Source organism: Rutilus rutilus (assembly GCF_951802725.1).
Source record: "Rutilus rutilus genome assembly, chromosome: 15".
NCBI classification, from domain to species: domain Eukaryota; kingdom Metazoa; phylum Chordata; class Actinopteri; order Cypriniformes; family Leuciscidae; genus Rutilus; species Rutilus rutilus.
Window position 1 is genome coordinate 584,928 of NC_140220.1, and position 25,000 is coordinate 609,927.

The 25,000-nt window shown below is 41.8% G+C and overlaps 2 protein-coding genes across 7 annotated transcripts in view; both read left to right on the top strand.

The window, feature by feature from the left end:
* Positions 1–5,667: 5,667 nt before the first annotated feature.
* LOC311305330 (echinoderm microtubule-associated protein-like 1) lies at positions 5,668–16,883 on the top strand. 5 transcript variants are annotated; one of them, XM_084432970.1, is made up of 8 exons: positions 5,697–5,868; positions 10,205–10,375; positions 10,518–10,611; positions 10,690–10,758; positions 10,930–10,955; positions 11,922–11,993; positions 13,071–13,097; positions 16,062–16,382. In XM_084432970.1, the coding sequence occupies exons 1-8, from the start codon at positions 5,769–5,771 to the stop codon at positions 16,100–16,102; spliced, it is 600 nt and encodes a 199-aa protein (XP_084289096.1). In that variant the 5' UTR covers positions 5,697–5,768; the 3' UTR covers positions 16,103–16,382. The 5 variants fall into 5 exon arrangements, with proteins under 5 accessions (XP_084289097.1, XP_084289095.1, XP_084289096.1 ...); XM_084432971.1 differs by lacking the exon at positions 11,922–11,993 and having other exon boundaries at positions 5,668–5,868; positions 16,062–16,883; XM_084432969.1 differs by lacking the exon at positions 11,922–11,993 and having other exon boundaries at positions 5,691–5,868; positions 10,524–10,611; positions 16,051–16,382.
* A 246-nt stretch (positions 16,884–17,129) lies between these two features.
* Positions 17,130–25,000, top strand: part of evlb (Enah/Vasp-like b) — a 55,421-nt gene continuing 47,550 nt past the window's right edge. Inside the window, exon 1 of one of the 2 annotated variants that reach the window (XM_084432619.1) lies at positions 17,130–17,772. In XM_084432619.1, coding sequence (XP_084288745.1) covers positions 17,768–17,772 — 5 coding nt within the window. In that variant the 5' untranslated portion in view covers positions 17,130–17,767. The remainder of the gene's footprint in view (positions 17,773–25,000) is intronic. The other variant, XM_084432618.1, reaches the window with a different exon arrangement.

The window sequence follows — 25,000 nt, forward strand, 5'->3', positions numbered from 1 at the left end:
TATTGTTCCGTATAGCGACTGAAACGCTTGTGGAACGAGAACACATGTGGGCGGGGCTTGATTGCGTCTGTGGGGAATTGATTGGATGTTTGTGGTTGGCTATTGGCTGATCTCATGTGAGTGACAGGTTGCCCCGCCCACATCACCAGAGAAGAGAAGAGATGCTGAAGAGGAACTTATTCTGATTCAAGATTACCAGGAATTTAAAACAATTATAAATCACTAATAATAAACACTGCAATATTCCATAAGAGCAGTCCTGGTCTGTGTTCTCCGTGACGGCAGCTCTCGGGTCTCGTGATGAGATCTGATCCTCTTACGGATGGACAGACGAGACTGTTGTTGATCATGGATGTATTAGAGCTGCTCTACATTTATATAAATGAGTTTCATGATCCTGCTGTTTCATGATCCTGGAGAGAGACTGAGAATAATCTGACAATCAGCAGAAATCACTCAGAAACCTGCAGTTCTGCACTTTTACAGTTTTTCTCGATTGTTTACACACATGTTCTGAAAGCATGCCTCATATTCTCAGAACTCTACACACAAATCCAAAAAAACACACACACAATGGGCAAAACCCCTCAATTCTCCTGCAAAATGAAACTTTACATTCAAAACAATGTTATTTCTTCTCAAAATGGTATTTTGTTTTCAAATGACACACACAAACCATCATATGAATAGACATTTATAAGAACCAGTTGAACACTGATGTGCTCAATGTAAAACACTATGATGAGTGGAAAACACTTCTTCTCCATTCATCATAATGACTCGGGCCTTTTTTTGTTCAGTGTTACACTTTCTACAGACAGTACATACATAAGTGTGCTGTAAAATATTTGAGAATATTGTTTTTATACTCAGAACACACAAATACACGGTAACAAATATATTTTTCCCACAAAAACAATGTACACAGTGTACATCCCAACCAACACAAAGTTGTACATACAGTGGTCTACATACAAAACAACAGAAGAATTGACTGTATACAGTTACAGTAATAAAAATAAAATCCAATGTTGGCATCCTGTGGCTCACCTGTGGCCCTTTTATGCTAAAGCTCTGATTGCTAATTGTAAACCTGTGTGACGGGTGTTTGCCCATGTGATGAGTCAGTGTGCATATTTGAATGGCAGTGTGTTCCTTGTGAAAACATGAGATTTTCTGCATGAAAATTGTGCCAAAAGCAGAGAATTGTGTGTAGTGTTTTGAAAAAAGTGTGTTTTAGACCTGCAGTTTGAGTGTAAAGCAGGAATTGTGCTTGTAGTTTAGCAGAACTGGCTCAGGGGGTTGGTGAATGAGTTACATGTTGTGGTCATTGTGTCTCAAGTACCAGAAAATGTGTGTAAACAATTGAGAAAAACTGTAAGAGGATGATATTGTTTATTGTCCAGGTAACAATTAAAAATTAAAGCTGCAAGCAGCATTTATCGGGGTTCAAGCCTTTAAGGCCTTTAAGCACATAAGCATTCAAATACAGTAAGGTTTATTGATCATTATTGATCTGGAGAGTCCAGAGAATTGTACTGCACTGGTTTGGTTACGATCGGGCGAAAAACCTAGGACTAGTTCGCAAAAGTAGGTTTTTAACATAATAGCGAATATTTGATGAACGATTTGATTGACAGCAATGGTTCTTGAGGCAAAGTTGGTCAGTATGAGGAGATCTATCAAATGTTATGCATCACGTGATTACTGACTCGTAAAACTTGTTAGCGCCAACTAGTGGCCGATTTCTTTCAAAACTCTTACAGACCTCTAGGGCCACGAGTCGAACATGTCCATCGAGTTTCGTTCCAATCGGCCTCCATTAACCTTGTCTAATAGGTGCTCAAACTTCATTGGCCAATGGCGGCCATGTTTTTCGAGATACGCCAATGTCCTCATAGATATACATGGCACCTTGGACCAAGACACTGCATACCAATTTTCAAGTCAATCGGACTAACGGTCGGGTGGTTATAGCCCTTTACATGTTTATTTCATGGTATAGCGCCACCTATTGTTCAATCGTCACAATTTTTTTACTGTGACCAGAGATTGTGCCCATACACGTATATAGCAAGCATATAACCATCTTGATCATAGATGGAAAAGACCATTTACAGCCAATACAGGCAATTTACCATTGGAAATGTATGTTTATTAAAGGTTTTTAACAGTTATAGTGCAACCTATGGTCTGATCTCCATTTTTAAATTATTTTAAATATATGATTAGTAACAAAATGCTCATGCTGCTTGTAGTCTGAAATGGTTTTAACAAAAGAAGAAAAAAATATTCTTAGATTTCTGCATGTTCTAATCATGTACAGATAAAGTAGCAGTGAGATGCATTAGTGAGAGTGATTGCACTGTATGTGCAGTGTCTCTATTACTAATAGTTGTAGTTGATATCTGTGGTGATGATTAAAAAAAACAATTAAGAAATAAAGAATTAAAATGACAAATAATATTCTATTAAGATATGAGTTACAATAACATGATTTGCAATAGTAATAATATCAGTAATATATGCACAATACACACATCAGGTCTGTGTCTTACAAAAATATCAATATAATCAATGCAAAGTGCAATAATACAGTAAATACAACGAAACGATTGTAAAATAAACACCCCTGGCCCAGTATGGTAATAACCCTGTGGCTAATGCTAATTAGCGCATTTCTAGCGCCAAATTACAGCCGCGATAATAAAACGCTCAGAGCTCGCCAATGTAAACAAAAAGCATCAACAATAACTACCAGATGAATAAAGACTTTGTGGACTTACATCGATGCACCAACACAGTTCACACGTAAGACACTTGAGTCTGGGACAAATGGTCTAAAAGAGTTATGAGCGATTTTGCACTTTTGGTCGCTGTAGCGCCACCTATGGGCCAATCGGGGTCATACTCTGATAGGTTGTCCCCAAATTGAGGCCTACCATCTGGCCAGGTTTCACGTCTCTCGGCCTTACGGTTTGGCCTGCACGATCAGTTTTACAAATCCTTACAATTACAATATAGGGTTTCAGCATTTAATGCTTGAACCCCTAAAAACTGTTTCAAAATCTTCTCCTACAAAATCATACATAGACACATTCTTTTCAAACAATGATGGTTTAATAAAAAAAAAGAGATTAGGCATAATTTAGAAATGTCGATGTGATTATTATTTTAATATCAGCAGGATTTAATATCATTTTGTATCATATACTGTATACTGACAATTTAACCAGATATAGATTTGCCAAATATAATTTATTTCATATAATCTCCCAGAACTGATGATTCAAGCTGTTTTTGTAAGTGTAGAGAAGAAAATAATCTGTGAAGAATTATGTATGACTGTATGATTGTGAATGTGCAGCACTGACAGAATGAGAGATTATGAGTGTTGATTAAACTCTGAGCTAATGAACATACGGCGCTGATTAATATTACTGATACATCAGCAGATCTCAGTCTAATTAACGATCTAACGACTCAGTCTGAGTGAATGATGAGTCCAGTTCTGTGAGAAAGGCTTTCGGGTGAACACTTAAATTAAGCGAAAACCTCAAAACATTTGTGTCCAATAATCTCGATCAGTGATGAAGCCAAACTCACTTCTGTTCCTGAAGATTCTCCGACAGCTTCTTCTGCCGCTCCTTTTACTGAAACACACACACACTTCTGCACACGAGCGCTTGAGACGATTACACACACTAATCCATCATGACATCATCGTCAGTGTGTGTGTGTGTGTGTGTGTGTGTGTGTGTGTGTGTGTGTGTGTGTGTTGTATCTCTCTATTAGTGTTACTCGATCTTAGTGCTGCATTTGACACTATCGACCACGACATTCTTTTAAATAGACTAGAAAACTATGTTGGCATTAGTGGCATACTTATCTGACCGTTATCAGTTTGTAGCAGTAAATGAAGAGATGTCTTATTCACAGTATGGTGTACCACAAGGCTCAGTACTAGGACCGTTGCTGTTCACTCTGTACATGCTACCCTCACACACACACACACACACACACACACACACACACACACACACACACACACACACACACACACACACACACACACACACACACTCTGTACATGCTACCCTCTCACACACACACACACACACACACACACACACACACACACACACACACACACACACACGTCTGGTTCACTATCTTTGTGGGGACTCTCCATAGACGTAATGGTTTTTATACCGTACAAACTGTACATTCTGTCCCCTTACACTAACCCTACCCCTAAACCTACCCATCACACACACACACACACTAACCCTAACCCTAAACCTACCCATCACACACACACACACACACTAACCCTACCCCTAAACCTACCCATCACACACACACACACTAACCCTACCCCTAAACCTACCCATCACACACACACACACTAACCCTACCCCTAAACCTACCCATCACAGGAAACATTCTGCATTTTTACTTTCTCAAAACAACTCATCCTGTGTGATTTATAAGCCTTTTGAAAAGTGGGGACCGCTGGCTGGTCCCCACAATGTAGGTGATCTCAGGTTTTACTATTCTTATGGGGACATTTGGTCCCCACAATGTAATATAAACAAGGGCACACACACACTCTGTACATGCTACCCTCACACACACACACACACACTCTGTACATGCTACCCTCACACACACACGCACACACACACACACACACTCTGTACATGCTACCCTTGGGAGGAGATATCATTAGGAAGCATGGCATTAGTTTTCACTGTTATGCTGATGATACTCAGCTCTATATTTCTTCACGCCCCGACGAAACTCACCAATTCACTAAATTAACGGAATGTACAGCTGATATAAAAAAATGGATGACTCGTAATTTCCTACTAAACTCTGAAAAAACAGAGATTCTAATTATTGGACAAAAGACTTCCTCACGTAATAACCCAGAATACTGTCTAACACTTGATGGCTGCTCTGTCAAGTCTTCATCGTTAGTTAGGAACCTGTGTGTGTGTGTGTGTGTGTGTGTGTGTGTATGGGTGTGTGTGTGTGTGTGTGTGTGTGTGTGTGTGTGTGTGTGTGTGTGTGTGTGTGTGTGTGTGTGTGTGTGTGCTCTTTGATACCAATCTTTCATTTGAAAGTCACGAGTCTAGTATCTGTAAAACCGCATTTTTCCATCTTAAAAATATATCTAAATTACGTCATATGCTCTCATTGACAAATGCGGAACAGTTAGTTCATGCGTTCATGACCTCAAGGCTAGATTACTGTAATGCTCTACTGGGTGGTTGCCCTGCACGCTTAATAAACAAACTACAGCTGGTCCAAAACGCAGCAGCTTCTGGTTCCTTCACTGTCGCCTTTGGCTTTTGTCTTGCTTATTTGGGGACATTTAATATTCAACAATATTATTGATCTCCTGCATTGACACCATTATATGAGAACTGAGCTGAGCTGAACGATGACATCACAGTTTTCTCCAGAGCCGCTATATAGATAACTGAACTAAATTAATAACTTTTTTATTACAGGAAAAATTAAACATCTCTGAGCTTACTTAAGCTGGACTGTGAGAATATTTTCTTCTAGATCTGTGTGTGTGTGTGTGTGTGTGTGTGTGTGTGTGTGTGTGTGTGTGTGTGTGTGTGTGTGTGTGTGAGGATTATGCAGCTCATCTGAGAGGAGGAGCGTCTGTTGTGTCTGTTTGTCTCTCGATCAGCAGTAACAGGACGTCTCCTCTCTCTACCCCTCACACACACACACACACACTCAGGCTGGTGATGGAGGTGATGGAGGTTCTGACGGAGGCCGGAGGAGCTTCACACACCGACGGGTTCAACAGCGAGTGTCTCCTGCCACCGGACACCGACTTCATGATCGGTCAGTGAACAACAAGATCACGAGGAACAACTTCATCCTCAGAGTTTCTGTCTCGTTCTCCAGCACACACATCTAAACATCCTTACATCAAGAGACATTTACTGGAGAAGAAGCATGACTGAAGATACTGAGTCTTATTTTGATCCATTTTTGTGACATTAAGTGACTTAATGCTAAAAACAAGGACAAATATCTGCCAATGGAGTCAGAAATACACTTAATTCAAAGAGAAATCAAGATCATTTTTCTGACTCCATTGGCAGATATTTGTCCTTGTTTTTAGCATTAAGTCACTTAATGTCACAAAAATGGATCAAAATAAGACTCAGTATCTTCAGTCATGTTGCTTCTCCAGTAAATGTCTCTTGATTTAAGGATGTTTAGATGTTTGTGCTGGAGAACGAGACAGAAACTGAGGAAGAACATCATGTTTGCAGTGTATTAGATTCTCTTCTCTTGTTTTTTTAATGCTTAAATTAAGTGAAAATATTCCAAATATATCTCAAAATCTATATATACCACAGGCAGATTTCCAGAAACCTAGGCTGAATATATAAATGTGGTTTTATTTCTCAGGTGAATGTGTGTGTGTGTGTGTGTGTGTGTGTGTGTGTGTGTGTGTGTGTGTTGGAGGTTCAGATATTTGAACACAAATGATCTTTTCAGTGTTAATAGTGTCTTTCTTGAGTTGAATGAAGTTTATAAATGTGTGTGAGACAGAAAGAGAGAGACGGATCAGATCACCACATGTCAGCCTTCTTCCGGAGACATTAATACCTGTTCAATCTTTTAAAGTGTTTATTGGTTATATTTGTGGAAAACATCTGTTGTTATTCTGCTTTGATCGCGTTTGACTGTGAACAGTCTCTGATGTCCAGATCTAAAACGGCGAGTTAAACATGAACATGTGTGTGTGTGTGTGTGTGTGTGTGTTGTGGAGGGAAGGTCAGGGATTTGCTAGTCTTAATTCCTTTCTGAAGTGGGATTATGGCCGATTATAATCCACACACAAACACACTCAGACAATCCATCGATTCTCCAACATCAGCTCCATAGAAGAAGAAACGCTTATAGTGAATCATGGGATCATTTGCTTTTAATTCACTAATTTTTGTTTTTATAAATTAAACAGGTCGTAAATATACTTTATCACTATAAAATTGAAATAACCAATCAACACGCACCAATGCTACATTTTTCTAAATGTCATTTGTTAACAAACAAGTATTCATTACTTCAATGAGCTCATTGTTTCTGCATTAAATTATTACATTGTTTAAATTAATAAATTTTTAGATAACTATGATTTTGTATATGTACATTTCTGAAATGCATAACTGATAACAGATCACTGTAAATTGTAATATGGACTCATACATTTTCTGTAAAGCTGCTTTAAAAATGATGTGTGTTGTGAAAAGCGCTATACTAATAAATGTGAATTCAACTGAATTGAAATAACCTACTCGACATGCAAGTATTATGCAATCATGTATCCTCGGGAACCAGTGTCTGAAACTCTTATCCAATCACGGCAATCCTATTGCCCAGCAACAGCCTATGACATCACTACTAGTGCGACCCAGAAGTATACAGTGCTATGCATAAGTGAATACACCCATGCTAAAGTTGACTAAAAAGAGGAATAAAAAATCATCTTTTGGAAATTGAACTTAATGCCTTAATTAAAAAAATTAGGAAAAATCCAACCTTTAAGGACACCAATTTTCTTTGTGAATGAATAATGTATCGTAAATAAATAAATGTTCTTCCTTAAAATACAGGGTGCATAAGTGAGTACACCCCTATGTTAAATTCCCATAGAGGCAGGCAGATTTTTATTTATTAAGTATTTTTTTTTATTTTTTGTTTAGGATACTATGCATCCTGATAAAGTTCCCTTGGCCTTTGGAATTAAAATAGCCCCACATCATCACATAGCCTTCACCATACCTAGAGATTGGCATGGGGTACTTTCCATAAGATCATCTCTCAATGCAAATCAAACTAGCTATTAGGCTAACTGAAATAAAACCATGCCAATCTCTAGGTATGGTGAATGCTATGTGATGATGTGGGGCTATTTTAATTCCAAAGGCCAAGGCCATAAACTTATGCATAGCACTGTATAAGGGGACGTCTAGAGAACGTCATTGTCAACGTGTTATCGTCTTCAGGGACTGTTTTGTTTGTACGCTTCAACCTGAAACTTCAAAAAGTGTGTGGATCCGTGTCTATGATATTTGAACCCTGATGACACACACAACTTGTGCGTTTACTGTTTGGGCGAAGAGCATGCACAATCAGCTCTTGAAGGAATGAAGCTAAAGCGTCTCGATCGCACCCAGTACTGGTCCCAGTATAGCTCATAAACCCTGAGTCTCGATCGCACCCAGTGCTGGTCCCAGTATAGCTCATAAACCCTGAGTCTCGATCGCACCCAGTACTGGTCCCAGTATAGCTCATAAACCCTGAGTCCCCATGTAGTCTAATGGGATGTGAGGCAAAACAAACAATCAAATTACTCTTCAAATACATTTTTTCCAAAGATGTTTTCTTATTTAAGTGTTCGTTTTTTAAATAAGTTTGTTTTTTGTTAGTTATTTGATGCTATAAAAACGGGAGTGTGACATCATGATTGACAGCTGTGATTGACAGCTTAGACTGGATCTTTTAACTTTAATTTCTACATTTCTATACCTGTTTATTATAGTCTTGTTGTCACTAACACCTCTTTCTCTGCGTGTGTGAAGTGTTCTCGCCTCCTCACACTCGCCTCCAGCACCCCTCCTCCTCACACTCGCCTCCTCACACTCGCCTCCAGCACCCCTCCTCCTCACACTCGCCTCCTCACACTCGCCTCCAGCACCCCTCCTCCTCACACTCGCCTCCTCACACTCGCCTCCAGCACCCCTCCACCTCACACTCGCCTCCTCACACTCGCCTCCTCACACTCGCCTCCAGCACCCCTCCACCTCACACTCTCCTCCTCACACTCGCCTCCTCACACTCACCTCCAGCACCCCTCCACCTCATACTCGCCTCCTCACACTCGCCTCCTCACACTCACCTCCAGCACCCCTCCTCCTCACACTTGCCTCCTCACACTCGCCTCCAGCACCCCTCCTCCTCACACTCGCCTCCAGCACCCCTCCTCCTCACACTCGCCTCCTCACACTCGCCTCCTCACACTCGCCTCCTCACAATCGCCTCCTCATACTCTCCTCATCACACTCTCCTCATCACACTCGCCTCCTCACACTCGCCTCCTCATACTCGCCTCCAGCACCCCGTCTCCTCTCACTCGCCTCCTCACACTCGCCTCCTCACACTTGCCTCCTCACACTCGCCTCCTCACACCTGCCTCCTCACACTCGCCTCCAGCACCCTTCCTCCTCACACTCTCCTCCTCACACTCGCCTCCTCACACTCTCCTCCTCACACTCGCCTCCTCACACTCTCCTCATCACACTCGCCTCCTCACACTCTCCTCCTCACACTCGCCTCCTCACACTCTCCTCCTCACACTCGCCTCCTCACACTCTCCTCATCACACTCGCCTCATCACACTCTCCTCCTCACACTCGCCTCCTCACACTCTCCTCCTCACACTCGCCTCCTCACACTCTCATCCTCACACTCGCCTCCTCACACTCTCCTCATCACACTCGCCTCCTCACACTCTCCTCCTCACACTCTCCTCCTCACACTCGCCTCCTCACACTCTCCTCCTCACACTCGCCTCCTCACACTCTCCTCATCACACTCGCCTCCTCACACTCGCCTCCTCATACTCGCCTCCAGCACCCCGCCTCCTCTCACTCGCCTCCTCACACTCGCCTCCTCACACTCGCCTCCTCACACCTGCCTCATCACACTCGCCTCCAGCACCCTTCCTCCTCACACTCGCCTCCAGCACCCCGCCTCCTCACACTCGCCTCCTCACACTCGCCTCCTCAAATCTGCCTCCTCACACTCGCCACCTCACACTCGCCTCCAGCACCCCGCCTCCTCACACTCGCCTCCTCACACCTGCCTCCTCACACTCGCCTCCTCACCCTCGCCTCCTCACACTCGCCTGGTTACTGTCTTAACCAGGAATACTGGCGGATGGGCTCGAGCTCTGAGCCTCTCCTCGGTCAGCACGCCAAATACACATACTACTGTACTCTATCTGATTATTTGTAAGTGTGAACTCGTGAATGATCAGTGTGTGTGTGTGTGTGTGGTCAGATGAGCGCTGCTCTCCTCAGTGTGTTGTGAGTGTGTGTGTGTTTGTGAGTGTCAGTATAATGATCAGTGTGTGTGTGTGTGTGTGTGTGTGTGTGTGTGTCAGATGAGCGCTGCTCTCCTCAGCTCAGCGATCGCCTCTCTCTCCTGGAGCAGCGAGTCCAGATGCAGGACGATCAGATCCAGCTGTTGAAGATGGCCATGGCAGATGTGCTGAAGAGACTCCACATCTCAGAGGAGCAGACGACCACGCTTGGCAGCAGGGCTCCGGTCAAAGGTCAAACACACACACACACACACACACACACACACACACAGCGTCAGGACAGAGAACTTGTGTGTGTGTGTTTTCACTCACTGTGTGTGTGTGTGTGTGTGTGTGTGTGTGTGTGTGTGTGTGTGTGCACGTGTGTGTTCAGCTTCAGTGGGTCGTGCGGCGTCACTGGTGTCTCTGAGGAAGAACTCCAGCTCCACTCTTCCCTCCTCTCCTTCATCCAGGACCTGCAGCCCGAGGTCTGACACAGAGATCAGGTGTGTGTGTGTGTGTGTGTGTGTGTGTTCAGAGCTCACTGACGCTCTCTCTCCTTGCAGGATGCCTGCCTCCAGCGCTAGAGACCCGACGGCTAAAGCTCGACCGACTGGCAGGATCCTGCAGGAGACGTGAGTAAAACAGCTGGTGTCCCAGACAGCAACACAGTGTCGGCCCAGATCCGGCCCAGATCCGGCACATGTGGATTCAGCACGCACCAGATGTGGGCCGATACTATGTTGCTGTCTGGGGTGTAGAAGCTCCTGCGGTGATGAATGAGTAACACCTCTCTCTTCACACAGCAAACCAAAGGAAGCGAGTGCATCAGGTGAGACAAGCACATCAAGAGGAATTATTACATGTTATTATTATACGTGTTATTTTGTTGTAAAATAATCTTAAACTTAAACAACACAGTTGCATAAACTAATTCCAGCTGATAAAACGACACTATTGTCTTCTATTGTATTGAATCTGAATGCCAAGTCACCTTCATTTATACAGCGCTTTTCACAACACAGAGTGTTTCAGAGCAACTTTACAGAGATAACAGGAAAATAATGCAACAGAGTTTGTTTCCAGAAGAAAATATCGTCACAGTCCAGCTTAAGTAAGTTCAGTGATGGTCCATTTTTGTTGTAATAAAAAAGTTATTAATTTAGTTCAGTTATCTATATAGTGGCTCTGGAGTAAACCGTGATGTCATCGTCCAGCTCAGTTCAGTTCTCATATAATGGTGTCAATGCAGGAGATCAATAATATTGTTGAATATTAAATGTCCCCAAATAAGCAAGACAAAGGCGACAGTGAAGGAACCAGAACTCCATCAGGACAGAATGGGGAAAACCTTCTGACTCAGACTCAGTCGCTCAGTTCTCCTCTGGCCAACGAGCGAACAGTGTGTGATTATGATCCAGACAGCATTACAGGTCAGAGGTCAGATTGGATCAGAACATTCAGAATATTATCCAGTTCCATCTGGTTGGAAGTCAGAGTCTCGCCGGTATGGAGACGAGTTTGTTGAGGATCAGAGCCGATGGCTGTGGTGTGGATGAGGCCTTCACAGGGCTGATGAGGCTGGCACTTCAGGGATGCGTCGTGGACGTGTGCAGGCGCAGGTCCACCATCTGATCTGGATACGGCCCGGATCCGGCGGACCTAGTTTTTGCAGCCTTACAATCATTTAACTGATTTGAATAATAGAAATGTGTAATGTGTTACGTGTATGCAAAGAGATGTGTCTTTAGTCTAGCTTTGAACTGACAGAGTGTGTCTGCTTCCCGGACAATGTTAGGAAGACTGTTCCAGAGTTTTGGTGCTAAACAGGAGAAGGATCTACTGCCAGCAGTCGACTTAGATATTCTAGGTATTATCAACTGGAGTTTTGAGATCGCAATAGACGTGAAGGACTATAATGCGTTAAGAGCTCGCTCAAGCACTGCGGAGCTAAACCATTTAGTGCTTTGTAAGTAATCAGTAATATTTTTAAATGTATACGATGTTTAATAGGGAGCCAGTGCAGTGTTGACAGAACCGGGCTAATATGGTCATACTTCCTGGTTCTGGTAAGAACTCGAGCTGCTGCGTTTTGGACCAGCTGTAGTTTGTTTATTAAGCGTGCAGGGCAACCACCCAGTAGAGCATTACAGTAATCTAGCCTTGAGCTCATGAACGCATGAACTAACTGTTCCACATTTGTCAATAAGAGCATATGGCGTAATTTAGATATATTTTTAAGATGGAAAAATGCGGTTTTACAGATACTAGACACGTGACTTTCAAATGAAAGTTTGGTATCAAAGAGCACACACACACACACACACACACACACACACACCCACACACACACACACACCCACCCACACCCACACACACACACACACACACACACCCAGGTTCCTGACCGACGAATGTGAAGTTTTCTTCATTGATTCTGTTATTTCCCTGTATATTACTGTGAAGCCGCTTTTACTGGGTTATTATAGTTAACTAAAACTCAAACCATTAAAAACATTTCTGTTTCTTGGAATAAAATGAGGATACACCAACATAAAATAAAATTCAATTCAATTCAATTCAAATTTATTTGTATAGCGCTTTTCACAATACATATTGTTTCAAAGCAGCTTTACAGAAAGTGCATTTCAGAAATGTACATAGAGAAATACAGATAGTTAAGCATGAAAAACCTTTGACCTATTTTTGTCTCAGTCCGTTGCAAAGGAGACATTTCTTATTTTCATTAAGTTTAACTTGATCTACTAAAATAACTAAAACTGAATTTTAAAAAAATAGACAAAGAAAAATACTAATGACTAAAACAGTTTTTCTGAATGGCTAAAACACATTTCTCGAAACCATCGCCCACTTTCTCACACTTGCAACATTAATGGTTTCATGATTAATTATGATTATTTTATTCCTCTGTGTTTCTGTCCGTCAGGCTCCAGGCGTGTCACTCACTGCAAAGGTAGGTCTCATCCCACTCCATCACATAATAACTGCATGCATTCAGCGGAAGAACACTGTTACAACATTTCAGATCACTCAGTTCTCGCCATCTAAAGCCAAACTGATGTTGATTCTTGTTTTATTACGAGCTCTGTCTCGTTTGGCGTTTGATTAAAACGGATGATTCTCCGTAGGGTGGAGATTTAGAGACTCCATGCCAACCTTTCTCTTTCTCTTGTTGTGACAACTAACCTCTGACACACACACACACACACACACACACTCAACTAAGCACTCAAAGCATCCAGAGCAATTTTACTCTATTAACGTTTATTTTTTATTTTTGTGTATGTACGCAATATTCCCCGAAAACCATCCCGTCAGGTCTACAATATAAACACTTATAACAGGCTTACCGTAGTGAATCAGGGCACGACACACACACACACACACACACACACACACACAGACACTCACACACACACTCACACACACACACACACACAGCTCTGGGGCCTCATTTATAAAACTTTTGCGTAGGATTTGCGTCAGAAGTGGCGTACGGATGAATCATAGGACGTGCGTACGCACAGAAATATTCGGATTTATAAAACCGTGCGCACGCACATCATACGCTGTCTTCCCTTAATAAACCACAATCAATTCTAAATGTAGCGCAGCTTTTGCGGCTTCATGTCACGCCCGTAGTTGCCCATAAATAGTCCGTGAAACGCCCACAAGTTAATATTCATCGATTGCGAAATCATGGCAAACACAGAGAGGAAACCCAAGAAACGTAGCGCATGATCAGCCACTGTTCCTCATTACGCACTGTGACGGCATCATGGCATTTTATTACCATCCATTTGATTGCATCCGACAAGCTACAGATGTGTTATGAGGATGAATCGCATAACATGCCAATAATATTGCAGAACATATTTCACTTTTCTTTTTGCAAATATGTGTTAATTTGCATTTCTGCAGTAATCTTCGTTTGATTGGGTTTGTTTTACACTGCAGGTCGGTCAAACGGGTGTTCGTGTCGGCTGTTAATTGTAAGACTTGCTTTGTGAAGTCTTCATGGTATTTATGAGAGGCAGTATTGCCATTTCTCTTACACAACGGTCTACACTTTCACACACTTTCACGTGTTTCTTCCCTCTGCCGACGGTGTCGCCATTTCTCATTTCACCTGTTTCTGTGAGTACGCCTGGGTCAGAGTTTGCGTGAAGGAACGCACATTTTCCTGTCAAGTTTGCTTTTTATAAATAGCAATGATTGCGTAGAGAGCGGCGACGCCTTCTTCTGTGCGTACACAAGCTTTATAAATGAGGCCCTGGTGATTAACTCCGACACACATCACACAATACTAGAGGCACATCAAGACTAGATTCTGTTCTCCATGATCAGCTCTCTCTTAATGCTTTCTCTCTCTGTTCGTCTCCTCTTCCTCCTCTTCCTCATCTCCTCCTCTTCCTCATCTCCTCCTCTTCCTCATCTCCTCTTCCTCATCTCCTCCTCATCTTCTCTTCCTCATCTCCTCTTCCTCATCTCCTCTTCCTCATCTCCTCTTCCTCATCTCCTCCTCATCTTCTCTTCCTCATCTCCTCTTCCTCATCTCCTCTTCCTCTTCCTCATCTCCTCTTCCTCATCTCCTCCTCATCTTCTCTTCCTCATCTCCTCTTCCTCATCTCCTCTTCCTCTCCTCCTCTCCTCTTCCTCATCTCCTCTTCCTCATCTTCTCTTCCTCATCTCCTCTTCCTCATCTCCTCTTCCTCTTCCTCCTCTCCTCTTCCTCATCTTCTCTTCCTCATCTCCTCTTCCTCATCTCCTCTTCCTCTTCCTCCTCTCCTCTTCCTCATCTCCTCCTCTTCCTCATCTCCTCTTCCTCATCTCCTCCTCTTCCTCATCATCTCCTCTTCCTCCTCTTCCTCATCTCCTCGTCCTCCTCCTCATCTCCTCTTCCTCTTCCTCCTCTCCTCTTCCTCATCTCCTCCTCTTCCTCATCTCCTCCTCTTCCTCCTCTCCCTCATCCTCTTCTTCCTCATCTCCTCTTCCTCTTTCTCATCCTTCCTCTTCCTCTCCTCCTCTTCCTCGTCTCCTCTACCTCTTCTCTTCCTCATCTCCTCTTCCTCCTTATCTCCTCTTCCTCATCTCCTCTTCCTCTTCTTCCTCATCTCCTCTACCTCTTCCTCTCCTCCTCTTCCTTGTCTCCTCTACCTCTTCATCTCCTCTTCCTCTTCTTCCTCATCTCCTCTTCCTCATCTTCTCTTCCTCTTCTTCCTCATCTCCTCTACCTCTTCCTCTCCTCCTCTTCCTCGTCTCCTCTACCTCTTCCTCCTCATCTCCTCTTCCTCATCTCCTCTACCTCTTCCTCATCTCCTCTTCCTCTCCTCCTCTTCCTCATCTTCTCTTCCTCTTCCTCGTCTCCTCTACCTCTTCCTCATCTCCTCTTCCTCTCCTCCTCTTCCTCATCTCCTCTTCCTCTTCCTCATCTTCTCTTCCTCATCTCCTCTTCCTCTTCTTCCTCATCTCCTCTACCTCTTCCTCTCCTCCTCTTCCTCGTCTCCTCTACCTCTTCCTCATCTCCTCTTCCTCTCCTCCTCTTCCTCATCTTCTCTTCCTCTTCCTCGTCTCCTCTACCTCTTCCTCCTCATCTCCTCTTCCTCTTCCTCATCTCCTCTTCCTCATCTCCTCTACCTCTTCCTCATCTCCTCTTCCTCTCCTCCTCTTCCTCATCTCCTCTTCCTCTCCTCCTCTTCCTCATCTTCTCTTCCTCGTCTCCTCTACCTCTTCCTCCTCATCTCCTCTTCCTCTTCCTCATCTCCTCCTCTTCCTCGTCTCCTCTACCTCTTCCTCCTCATCTCCTCTTCCTCTTCCTCATCTCCTCCTCTTCCTCGTCTCCTCTACCTCTTCCTCCTCATCTCCTCTTCCTCATCTCCTCTTCCTCATCTGCCCACTTGATTTAGTGACTCTGCAGATGTACCTGGTGCCGCTGGGAAGAAGGACTGGGTCAGCTGAGGTGTGTGAGGTGTGTGAGCCTGTAGATCAGAGCAGAAGCCCAGCGTTGACTGCACTCGCCCAGAAGAAGAAGAGCTCGTGTCTGAACTACAGGAGTCCCGTCAAACCAGTCAAACCAGTCAAACCAGCCAGTCAATACTTCCAGATCTGCTACTGACGGAAACACTCGCTCACAAACATCTGATCTGACTGACTGATGTTAGCATTGTTCGCTTATTTTCCGGAGAATGACAGCGTTTCTGGTGCAGAATTACAATAAAATCTGTTTCATATTATGGTCAATTCTGACTCTATGAACTGCACACATTCATGCCATAGATCTATAACAGCTGAGCTCCTGACTGCCCTCTGCTGGTCCACTGAGAGGATTCAGATGAGTTTTTTCCTGTTTAAATCCTGTCTGGCCCAGAATATACCTTTCATTACATAAGATGACATTGAGAAAGCTGAGTCACTTTTCTTGATGAACAAATCCTTCTAAAAATGATCAAAACTCGAACAGAGCCTGAAATCTGGGGTTTAGCACTCCTGTTGGAGGATTAGTGATATTATGGCTTCAGATAAACCAATGCAGGAAGATCTCGTCACACACATAAACTTGTGTGTGTGTGTGTGTGTGTATGTGTGAGTGTGTAGTAACACCATTGTAAAACTATGGTAATCAATCTTCCACAAAAACAAACATGGTTTCTACACTATAATAAAACCATGGTTAATTTCTATAAGGGAGTTCACAGTGCATTAACTAATGCATTAAATGTTGAAATAAACTGACCAATATTAAGTTATATATATTAATTATATTGGCCTGACCAATACAAGATCTTGACCAAATATTGATGCACCTCTTGATGCAAATAACATCAAACAACATTTATTTCCATCCATTCTTGTGAGAAAATGATTCTTCCCACCCATCCTCTCACAGTTTGAGCCTGATGAATCTTGACATTGTCATCCTGCAATATGAACATGATGTGTCTTCTATGGTTGTTTAAGAAAAGACAAGCTACACACTCCATCAATTAGGGTTAGAAGAACATGATAGGAACATGATCATCACTGCAATAATGATCCAATAATAGAAAGAGCCTATTTAAATCCACACAGTGACGCTTTGGCCGCTCTGCGTGTGTGTATGGCAGTGTATGGGTTGGGTTAGTTATCGTTTTGTGGTTTATATATACAATATCAGCTCCGCTGGTGTGACGACTCTGTGTCTGTTGATGATGATGATGTTTCGCGTGGGTTTAAACCCGTATCTTCCCGCCAGATGTTCCAGGAGTGTGTGTGTCTGAGGCGCCCGTGGGCAGAGCCGGTGCCGGTGAGTCAGTGCGCGGTTACCGGAGACCGGAGACCGGAGACCGTGAGATGGACGTGAGGAGAACACGGTCTCAACACGGCGAGAAAAACACCAAAACACCAGAGATCGACTCGGAATCAACACAGAAACGGCCACATTTCCATCTGTCGCAGTTTCTCCTCCGCATCCGTGACTGGCTTTCGTAGCATCGGCGTCTTTTTTTTTTTTTTTTTTTTTTTACACATATTCCGTGGATATTCGCTTTATCTCTGCGGTGTTGGATCTTTAATTACACACGGGGGATCGAGAGACTGCGGTGACATTATTCCACGTTTATTTATAACGAAGAAAAAGAAGAAAATATGAGGTAAGCGCGCGCCCGTTCTCACGCGCAGCGCCCGTTATTATTAACGGCGCAAATGCAGCAGATTATGTGACGAGATGCTTTTTTGGGGTGAATTTAGTGTTTTATATGTACTGTTATGTCGACATATTGTCTATATATTTGAGCTATTGGTTGAAATGACTGGGATTAGATGAGGTTTTGAAGCATCAGCCGGCGTGTTCTCCTGAGGCCACACATTCTCATGCTGCCATCATCAATGTAGCACACTAATGAGTCTTAATGACTTATAGATGTGATAGTCTGCGAAGGGAGGGACGCGTTTATATATATACTTATAATTGTTTTAAAATACAGCGAAAGAAACGATGGAAAATGGAGACATCATCATCATCATCATTATCATCATCAACGTTCGCCTCAGCAGAGCTGTGACGTGTCGCGGAGGGCGTGGTCAGAGCGGCTGTTGTCATGGTAACGAGGGCACGCGCGCAGCAGTGCATGTGTTCATTGATAAAGATGATTGATCAGCGCTAATGAACTGAACACAGATTTAAAGAGTATAATGCAATAAAACACGTGGTAACCAATTTTAACTTTGGTGACAAGTATTTAAGAAAATATATAATGCATTAAAACGTACATTAATAATACAATAATAAGCATTAATGCGCCAGAATCATAAATTAGGTGATTAGTCCTGAAGCTGTAACGAGCGAGACTTCATCAAGCCGATGGTGTTCTGTGAAGGTCCAGCGCATTAAACTGCGTTACGCAACACAAGATCCTCTCCGGCTTCTGCGCAGACTCAGAACACAGCATCGGTTGGGGTTCATTTACTGCCGTAAACAGTGTGTGTGTGTGTGTGTGTGTGTGTGTGTGTGTGTGTGTGTGTGTGTGTGTGTGTGTGTGTGAGAAATAGAGAGTGTGTGTGTGTGTGTGTGTGTGTGTGTGTGTGTGTGTGTGTGTGTGTGTGTGTGTGTGTGTGTGAGAGAGAGAAATAGAGAGTGTGAGTGTATGTGTGTGTGTGTGTGTGTGTGTGTGTGTGTGTGTGTGTGTAATTGAGTGTCTGTGTGATTGAGTGTGTGTGTGTGAGTGAGTGTGTGTGTGTGTGTGTGTGTGTGTGTGTGTGTGTGTGTGTGTGTGTGTGTGTGTGTGTGTGAGAAATAGAGAGTGAGTGTGTATATATGTAGGTATGTGTGTGTGTGTGTGTGTGTGTGTGTGTGTAAGTGAGTGTCTGTGTGATTGAGTGTGTGTGTGTGTGTGTGTGTGTGTGTATTTATGAGACATGATAATAGAGTGTAATTTTGGAAACAACACAAAGAAACATCAGGGTCACTGACATGCCGTGAATCTCATGAAAACTTTCAAGCTGGTGAAAAACTTTCATTGTAATGAAAAATGTTAATGATCTTAATTTTCTTTGAGCAAAATATAAATGAGTTTTCTTTCCTTTTGATGTTGGTGTGAAACATGAGCCAGACGTTCTCTGTGAGTGTAACCGCATGTGAGTGTTACTCAGGCCCCAGGTTCAGATTGGGTGATCTGGTTCAGTTTGCCTGATGGTGGCGCTATACAGCGATAAAAAGTACGAAATCGCTCATCATTTCTAAACCGTTTGTCACAACATTGGAAACGTTTTCCTCCCAATCGGAACCAGGCCAGAGCAGGAAGATTCTCTGGGGTCGGATTGTCAATAATGATCAGATAACAGTCTAAAGTGATTCACGTTGGTGACGGGACGCCACAACCTTCGAAGTGGACGTGGCTACTGTTTCTAACGGCTATAACTCTTGAACGGAATGAGATCATTTCACCAAACTTGGTACACGTATGTATGGGCTCGATCTGTGGTCACATGGGAAACGATGTGGCGATTGGCCACTTGGTGGCGCTATAAATAAAATTAAAACATTTAAATGGTTATAGCTACACAAAACGTCAGTCCGATTAACTTGAAAATTGGAGTACATTTGCATATATCAAAAAACGCAGCCTCCATTGGCCAATAAAATTTGAGATTAGTCAAGGTCTATTAGACAAGGTTAACGGAGGCTGACTGGAACGAAACTCGCAGTGTCTCTTTTGAAAGAGAAGTTTGAAAGTGTTTTACAAGGGTGTATATGATTGTATATCATGCGATGTTTCGCACGCACACACAATACTCATATAATATGTTAGATCTCCTCGTTTAGAATAACTTTGCCTCTAGGACCACTGCTGTCCATAACATCGGTCATTAAATATTTGAGATTATTTAAAAAATGTACTTTTGCAACCTAGTCCCTGTACTCACCCTCAATAACACCACTGCAGTACAATCCTATGGATAGCTATATTACCCTATGGATAGCTATATATTACCCTATGGATAGCTATATTACCCTATGGATAGCTATATATTGCCCAATGGATAGCTATATATTACCCTATGGATAGCTATATTATCCTATGGATAGCTATATTACACTATGGGTAGCTATATATTACCCTATGGATAGCTATATTACCCCATGGATAGCTATATTACTCTATGGATAGCTATATTACTCTATGGATAGCTATATATTACCCTATGGATAGCTATATTACCCTATGGATAGCTATATTACCCTATGGATAGCTATATTACTCTATGGATAGCTATATATTACCCTATGGATAGCTATATTACCCTATGGATAACTATATATTACCCTATGGATAGCTATATTACCCTATGGATAGCTATATATTGCCCAATGGATAGCTATATATTACCCAATGGATAGCTATATATTACCCTATGGATAGCTATATTACTCTATGGATAGCTATATATTACCCTATGTATGGATAGCTATATTACCCTATGGATAACTATATATTACCCTATGGATAGCTATATTACCCTATGGATAGCTATATATTGCCCAATGGATAGCTATATATTACCCAATGGATAGCTATATATTACCCTATGGATAGCTATATTACTCTATGGATAGCTATATATTACCCTATGGATAGCTATATTACCCTATGGATAGCTATATATTACCCTATGTATAGCTATATTACCCTATGGATAGCTATATATTGCCCAATGGATAGCTATATATTACCCAATGGATAGCTATATATTACCCTATGGATAGCTACATTACCCTATGGATAGCTATATATTACCCTATGGATAGCTATATTACCCTATGGATAGCTATATATTACCCTATGGATAGCTTTATTACCCTATGGATAGCTATATTTTTTTTTTCTTTTTTCTTTTTTTTTCTGGTAAATTTAACAAAGAAATAACCAAAAAAAAAAAAAAGGAGTAGGCTGAAGCCAAGGCTTATATTTGCCTACCCTATTTAACCACATACCTGAAGAATCAGCATTATGAATTACAAAAAGAAGGAAAAAAGAAAAAAAAAAAAGAAAAAGAAAAAGAAAAAAGACAGCATACATAATTATACAATACTGCACATACATTATTTTTTTCTTTTCCTTCCTCCTTCCCTTCCCCCTACATAATATTAACAAAATGTACATACTAACTGAATAATCATTAACAATTTTCTTTATACATTTTTTTTTAAAGATAAACAGAGAAGTACATAGTTTCAAATCATCTTCTACTAAATTCCATAATTTCACACCAATAACTGATACACATCTAGATTTTACATTAATTCTTTCTTTTCCACATTCAAACATAAACAGGCCTCTTAAGTTATATCTACCCTCTCTTAACTTAAATAATTTCTGGATACCAGATGGAAGACTTTTATTAAGTGCTCTATACATTATTTTCAATATTTTAATGTATATATATATATACGATATCTGTACATTTTAAGGTATTACTTTGAACAAATAGTTTATTAGTTGGTTCACGATATCCTACTTTATTAATAATTCTAATAGCTCTTTTTTGTAACTTAATTAATACAGCTATATTAGTTTTATTTGCATTTCCCCATATTTCTGAACAATATGACAAATAAGGCATTACTAAGGAGGAATATATATATATCCACTATGGATAGCTATATATTACCCTATGGATAGCCTATATTACCCTATGGATAGCTATACACTCACCTAAAGGATTATTAGGAACACCATACTAATACTGTGTTTGACCCCCTTTCGCCTTCAGAACTGCCTTAATTCTACGTGGCATTGATTCAACAAGGTGCTGAAAGCATTCTTTAGAAATGTTGGCCCATATTGATAGGATAGCATCTTGCAGTTGATGGAGATTTGTGGGATGCACATCCAGGGCACGAAGCTCCCGTTCCACCACATCCCAAAGATGCTCTATTGGGTTGAGATCTGGTGACTGTGGGGGGCCATTTTAATACAGTGAACTCATTGTCATGTTCAAGAAACCAATTTGAAATGATTCAAGCTTTGTGACATGGTGCATTATCCTGCTGGAAGTAGCCATCAGAGGATGGGTACATGGTGGTCATAAAGGGATGGACATGGTCAGAAACAATGCTCAGGTTGGCCGTGGCATTTAAACGATGCCCAATTGGCACTAAGGGGCCTAAAGTGTGCCAAGAAAACATCCCCCACACCATTACACCACCACCACCAGCCTGCACAGTGGTAACAAGGCATGATGGATCCATGTTCTCATTCTGTTTACACCAAATTCTGACTCTACCATCTGAATGTCTCAACAGAAGTCGAGACTCATCAGACCAGGCAACATTTTTCCAGTCTTCAACTGTCCAATTTTGGTGAGCTCGTGCAAATTGTAGCCTCTTTTCCCTATTTGTAGTGGAGATGAGTGGTACCCGGTGGGGTCTTCTGCTGTTGTAGCCCATCCGCCTCAAGGTTGTGCGTGTTGTGGCTTCACAAATGCTTTGCTGCATACCTCGGTTGTAACGAGTGGTTATTTCAGTCAAAGTTGCTCTTCTATCAGCTTGAATCAGTCGGCCCATTCTCCTCTGACCTCTAGCATCAACAAGGCATTTTCGCCCACAGGACTGCCGCATACTGGATGTTTTTCCCTTTTCACACCATTCTTTGTAAACCCTAGAAATGGTTGTGCGTGAAAATCCCAGTAACTGAGCAGATTGTGAAATACTCAGACCGGCCCGTCTGGCACCAACAACCATGCCACGCTCAAAATTGCTTAAATCACCTTTCTTTCCCATTCTGACATTCAGTTTGGAGTTCAGGAGATCGTCTTGACCAGGACCACACCCCTAAATGCATTGAAGCAACTGCCATGTGATTGGTTGATTAGATAATTGCATTAATGAGAAATTGAACAGGTGTTCCTAATAATCCTATTACCCTATGGATAGCTATATATTACCCTATGGATAGCTATATTACCCTATGGATAGATATATTACACTATGGATAGCTATATTACCCTATGGATAGCTATATATTACCTAGTGCTGCACGATTAATCGTATCGCAATCACGATGTCAAGCCTACGCGATTATATGACGCAAAATGCTGCGATTTTATATTAAATAATCAAATTAGTGCTGTTAACGCAATTAACGCAGCATCTGTTAATTTTTGCCATCCTTTGGCTAGTGTTACATGATCCCGCTCTTATTCATGCAAATGCTTTTAAACCATTCATGCACGATAAGACAAAAAAGAACGCGCTATTACCATATGGATAGCTGTATATATTACCATATGGATAGCTATATATTACCCTATGGATAGCTATATATTACCATATGGATATCTATATATTACCCAATGGATAGCTATATATTACCCTATGGATAGCTATATATTACCCTATGGATAGCTATATATTACCCTATGGATAGCTATATTATCCTATGGATAGCTATATTACCCTCTGGATAGCTATATATTACCCTATGGATAGCTATATATTACCCTATGGATAGCTATATTACCATATGGATAGCTATATATTACCATATGGATAGCTATATTATCCTATGGATAGCTATATATTACCCTATGGATAGCTATACACTCACCTAAAGGATTATTAGGAACACCATACTAATACTGTGTTTGACCCCCTTTCGCCTTCAGAACTGCCTTAATTCTACGTGGCATTGATTCAACAAGGTGCTGAAAGCATTCTTTAGAAATGTTGGCCCATATTGATAGGATAGCATCTTGCAGTTGATGGAGATTTGTGGGATGCACATCCAGGGCACGAAGCTCCCGTTCCACCACATCCCAAAGATGCTCTATTGGGTTGAGATCTGGTGACTGTGGGGGCCATTTTAGTACAGTGAACTTATTGTCATGTTCAAGAAACCAATTTGAAATGATTCGAGCTTTGTGACATGGTGCATTATCCTGCTGGAAGTAGCCATCAGAGGATGGGTACATGGTGGTCATAAAGGGATGGACATGGTCAGAAACAATGCTCAGGCATTTAAACGATGCCCAATTGGCACTAAGGGGCCTAAAGTGTGCCAAGAAAACATCCCCCACACCATTACACCACCACCACCAGCCTGCACAGTGGTAACAAGGCATGATGGATCCATGTTCTCATTCTGTTTACGCCAAATTCTGACTCTACCATCTGAATGTCTCAACAGAAATCGAGACTCATCAGACCAGGCAACATTTTTCCAGTCTTCAACTGTCCAATTTTGGTGAGCTCGTGCAAATTGTAGCCTCTTTTTCCTATTTGTAGTGGAGATGAGTGGTAACCGGTGGGGTCTTCTGCTGTTGTAGCCCATCCACCTCAAGGTTGTGCGTGTTGTGGCTTCACAAATGCTTTTCTGCATACCTCGGTTGTAACGAGTGGTTATTTCAGTCAAAGTTCTCCTCTGACCTCTATATCTATATATTACCCAATGGATAGCTATATTACCCAATGGATAGCTATATATTACCCTATGGATAGCTATATATTACCCTATGGATAGCTATATTACCCTATGGATGGTTAAATTACCCTATGGATAGCTATAACAGGGTCATTTAGAAAAATGGGCGTGGCCAAGCGTACCCAAAAGCCTATAAATCCTAAACGAAAAATCAGAACTTCTCCAAAGTTAGTGCTCTTTCATGGAGATCAACCATAGGTGGCGCTATAACTGTTAAAACGGTATAAAGAACACAATATGTGGTTACACTTTATTTTAAGGTGTCGTTACAGTGTAATTATACATTAAGTACTGATTAATATTAATTATTAATTAACTACATGTACTTACTGTAGGGTTAGTTTAGGATTAGGGTTTAGTTGAGGGTTAGTTGCATGTAATTATGCATAATTTACTGTTA

Excerpts from the sequence above, each read along its gene's own strand:
- LOC311305330 (XM_084432968.1), top strand. The coding sequence starts at position 5,769 with ATGGAGGTGATGGAGGTTCTGACGGAGGCCGGAGGAGCTTCACACACC. Across the intron at positions 5,869-10,204 it reads GGACACCGACTTCATGATCG|ATGAGCGCTGCTCTCCTCAG; the intron begins GTCAGTGAACAA and ends TGTGTGTGTCAG. Across the intron at positions 10,759-10,929 it reads GGCAGGATCCTGCAGGAGAC|CAAACCAAAGGAAGCGAGTG; the intron begins GTGAGTAAAACA and ends CTCTTCACACAG.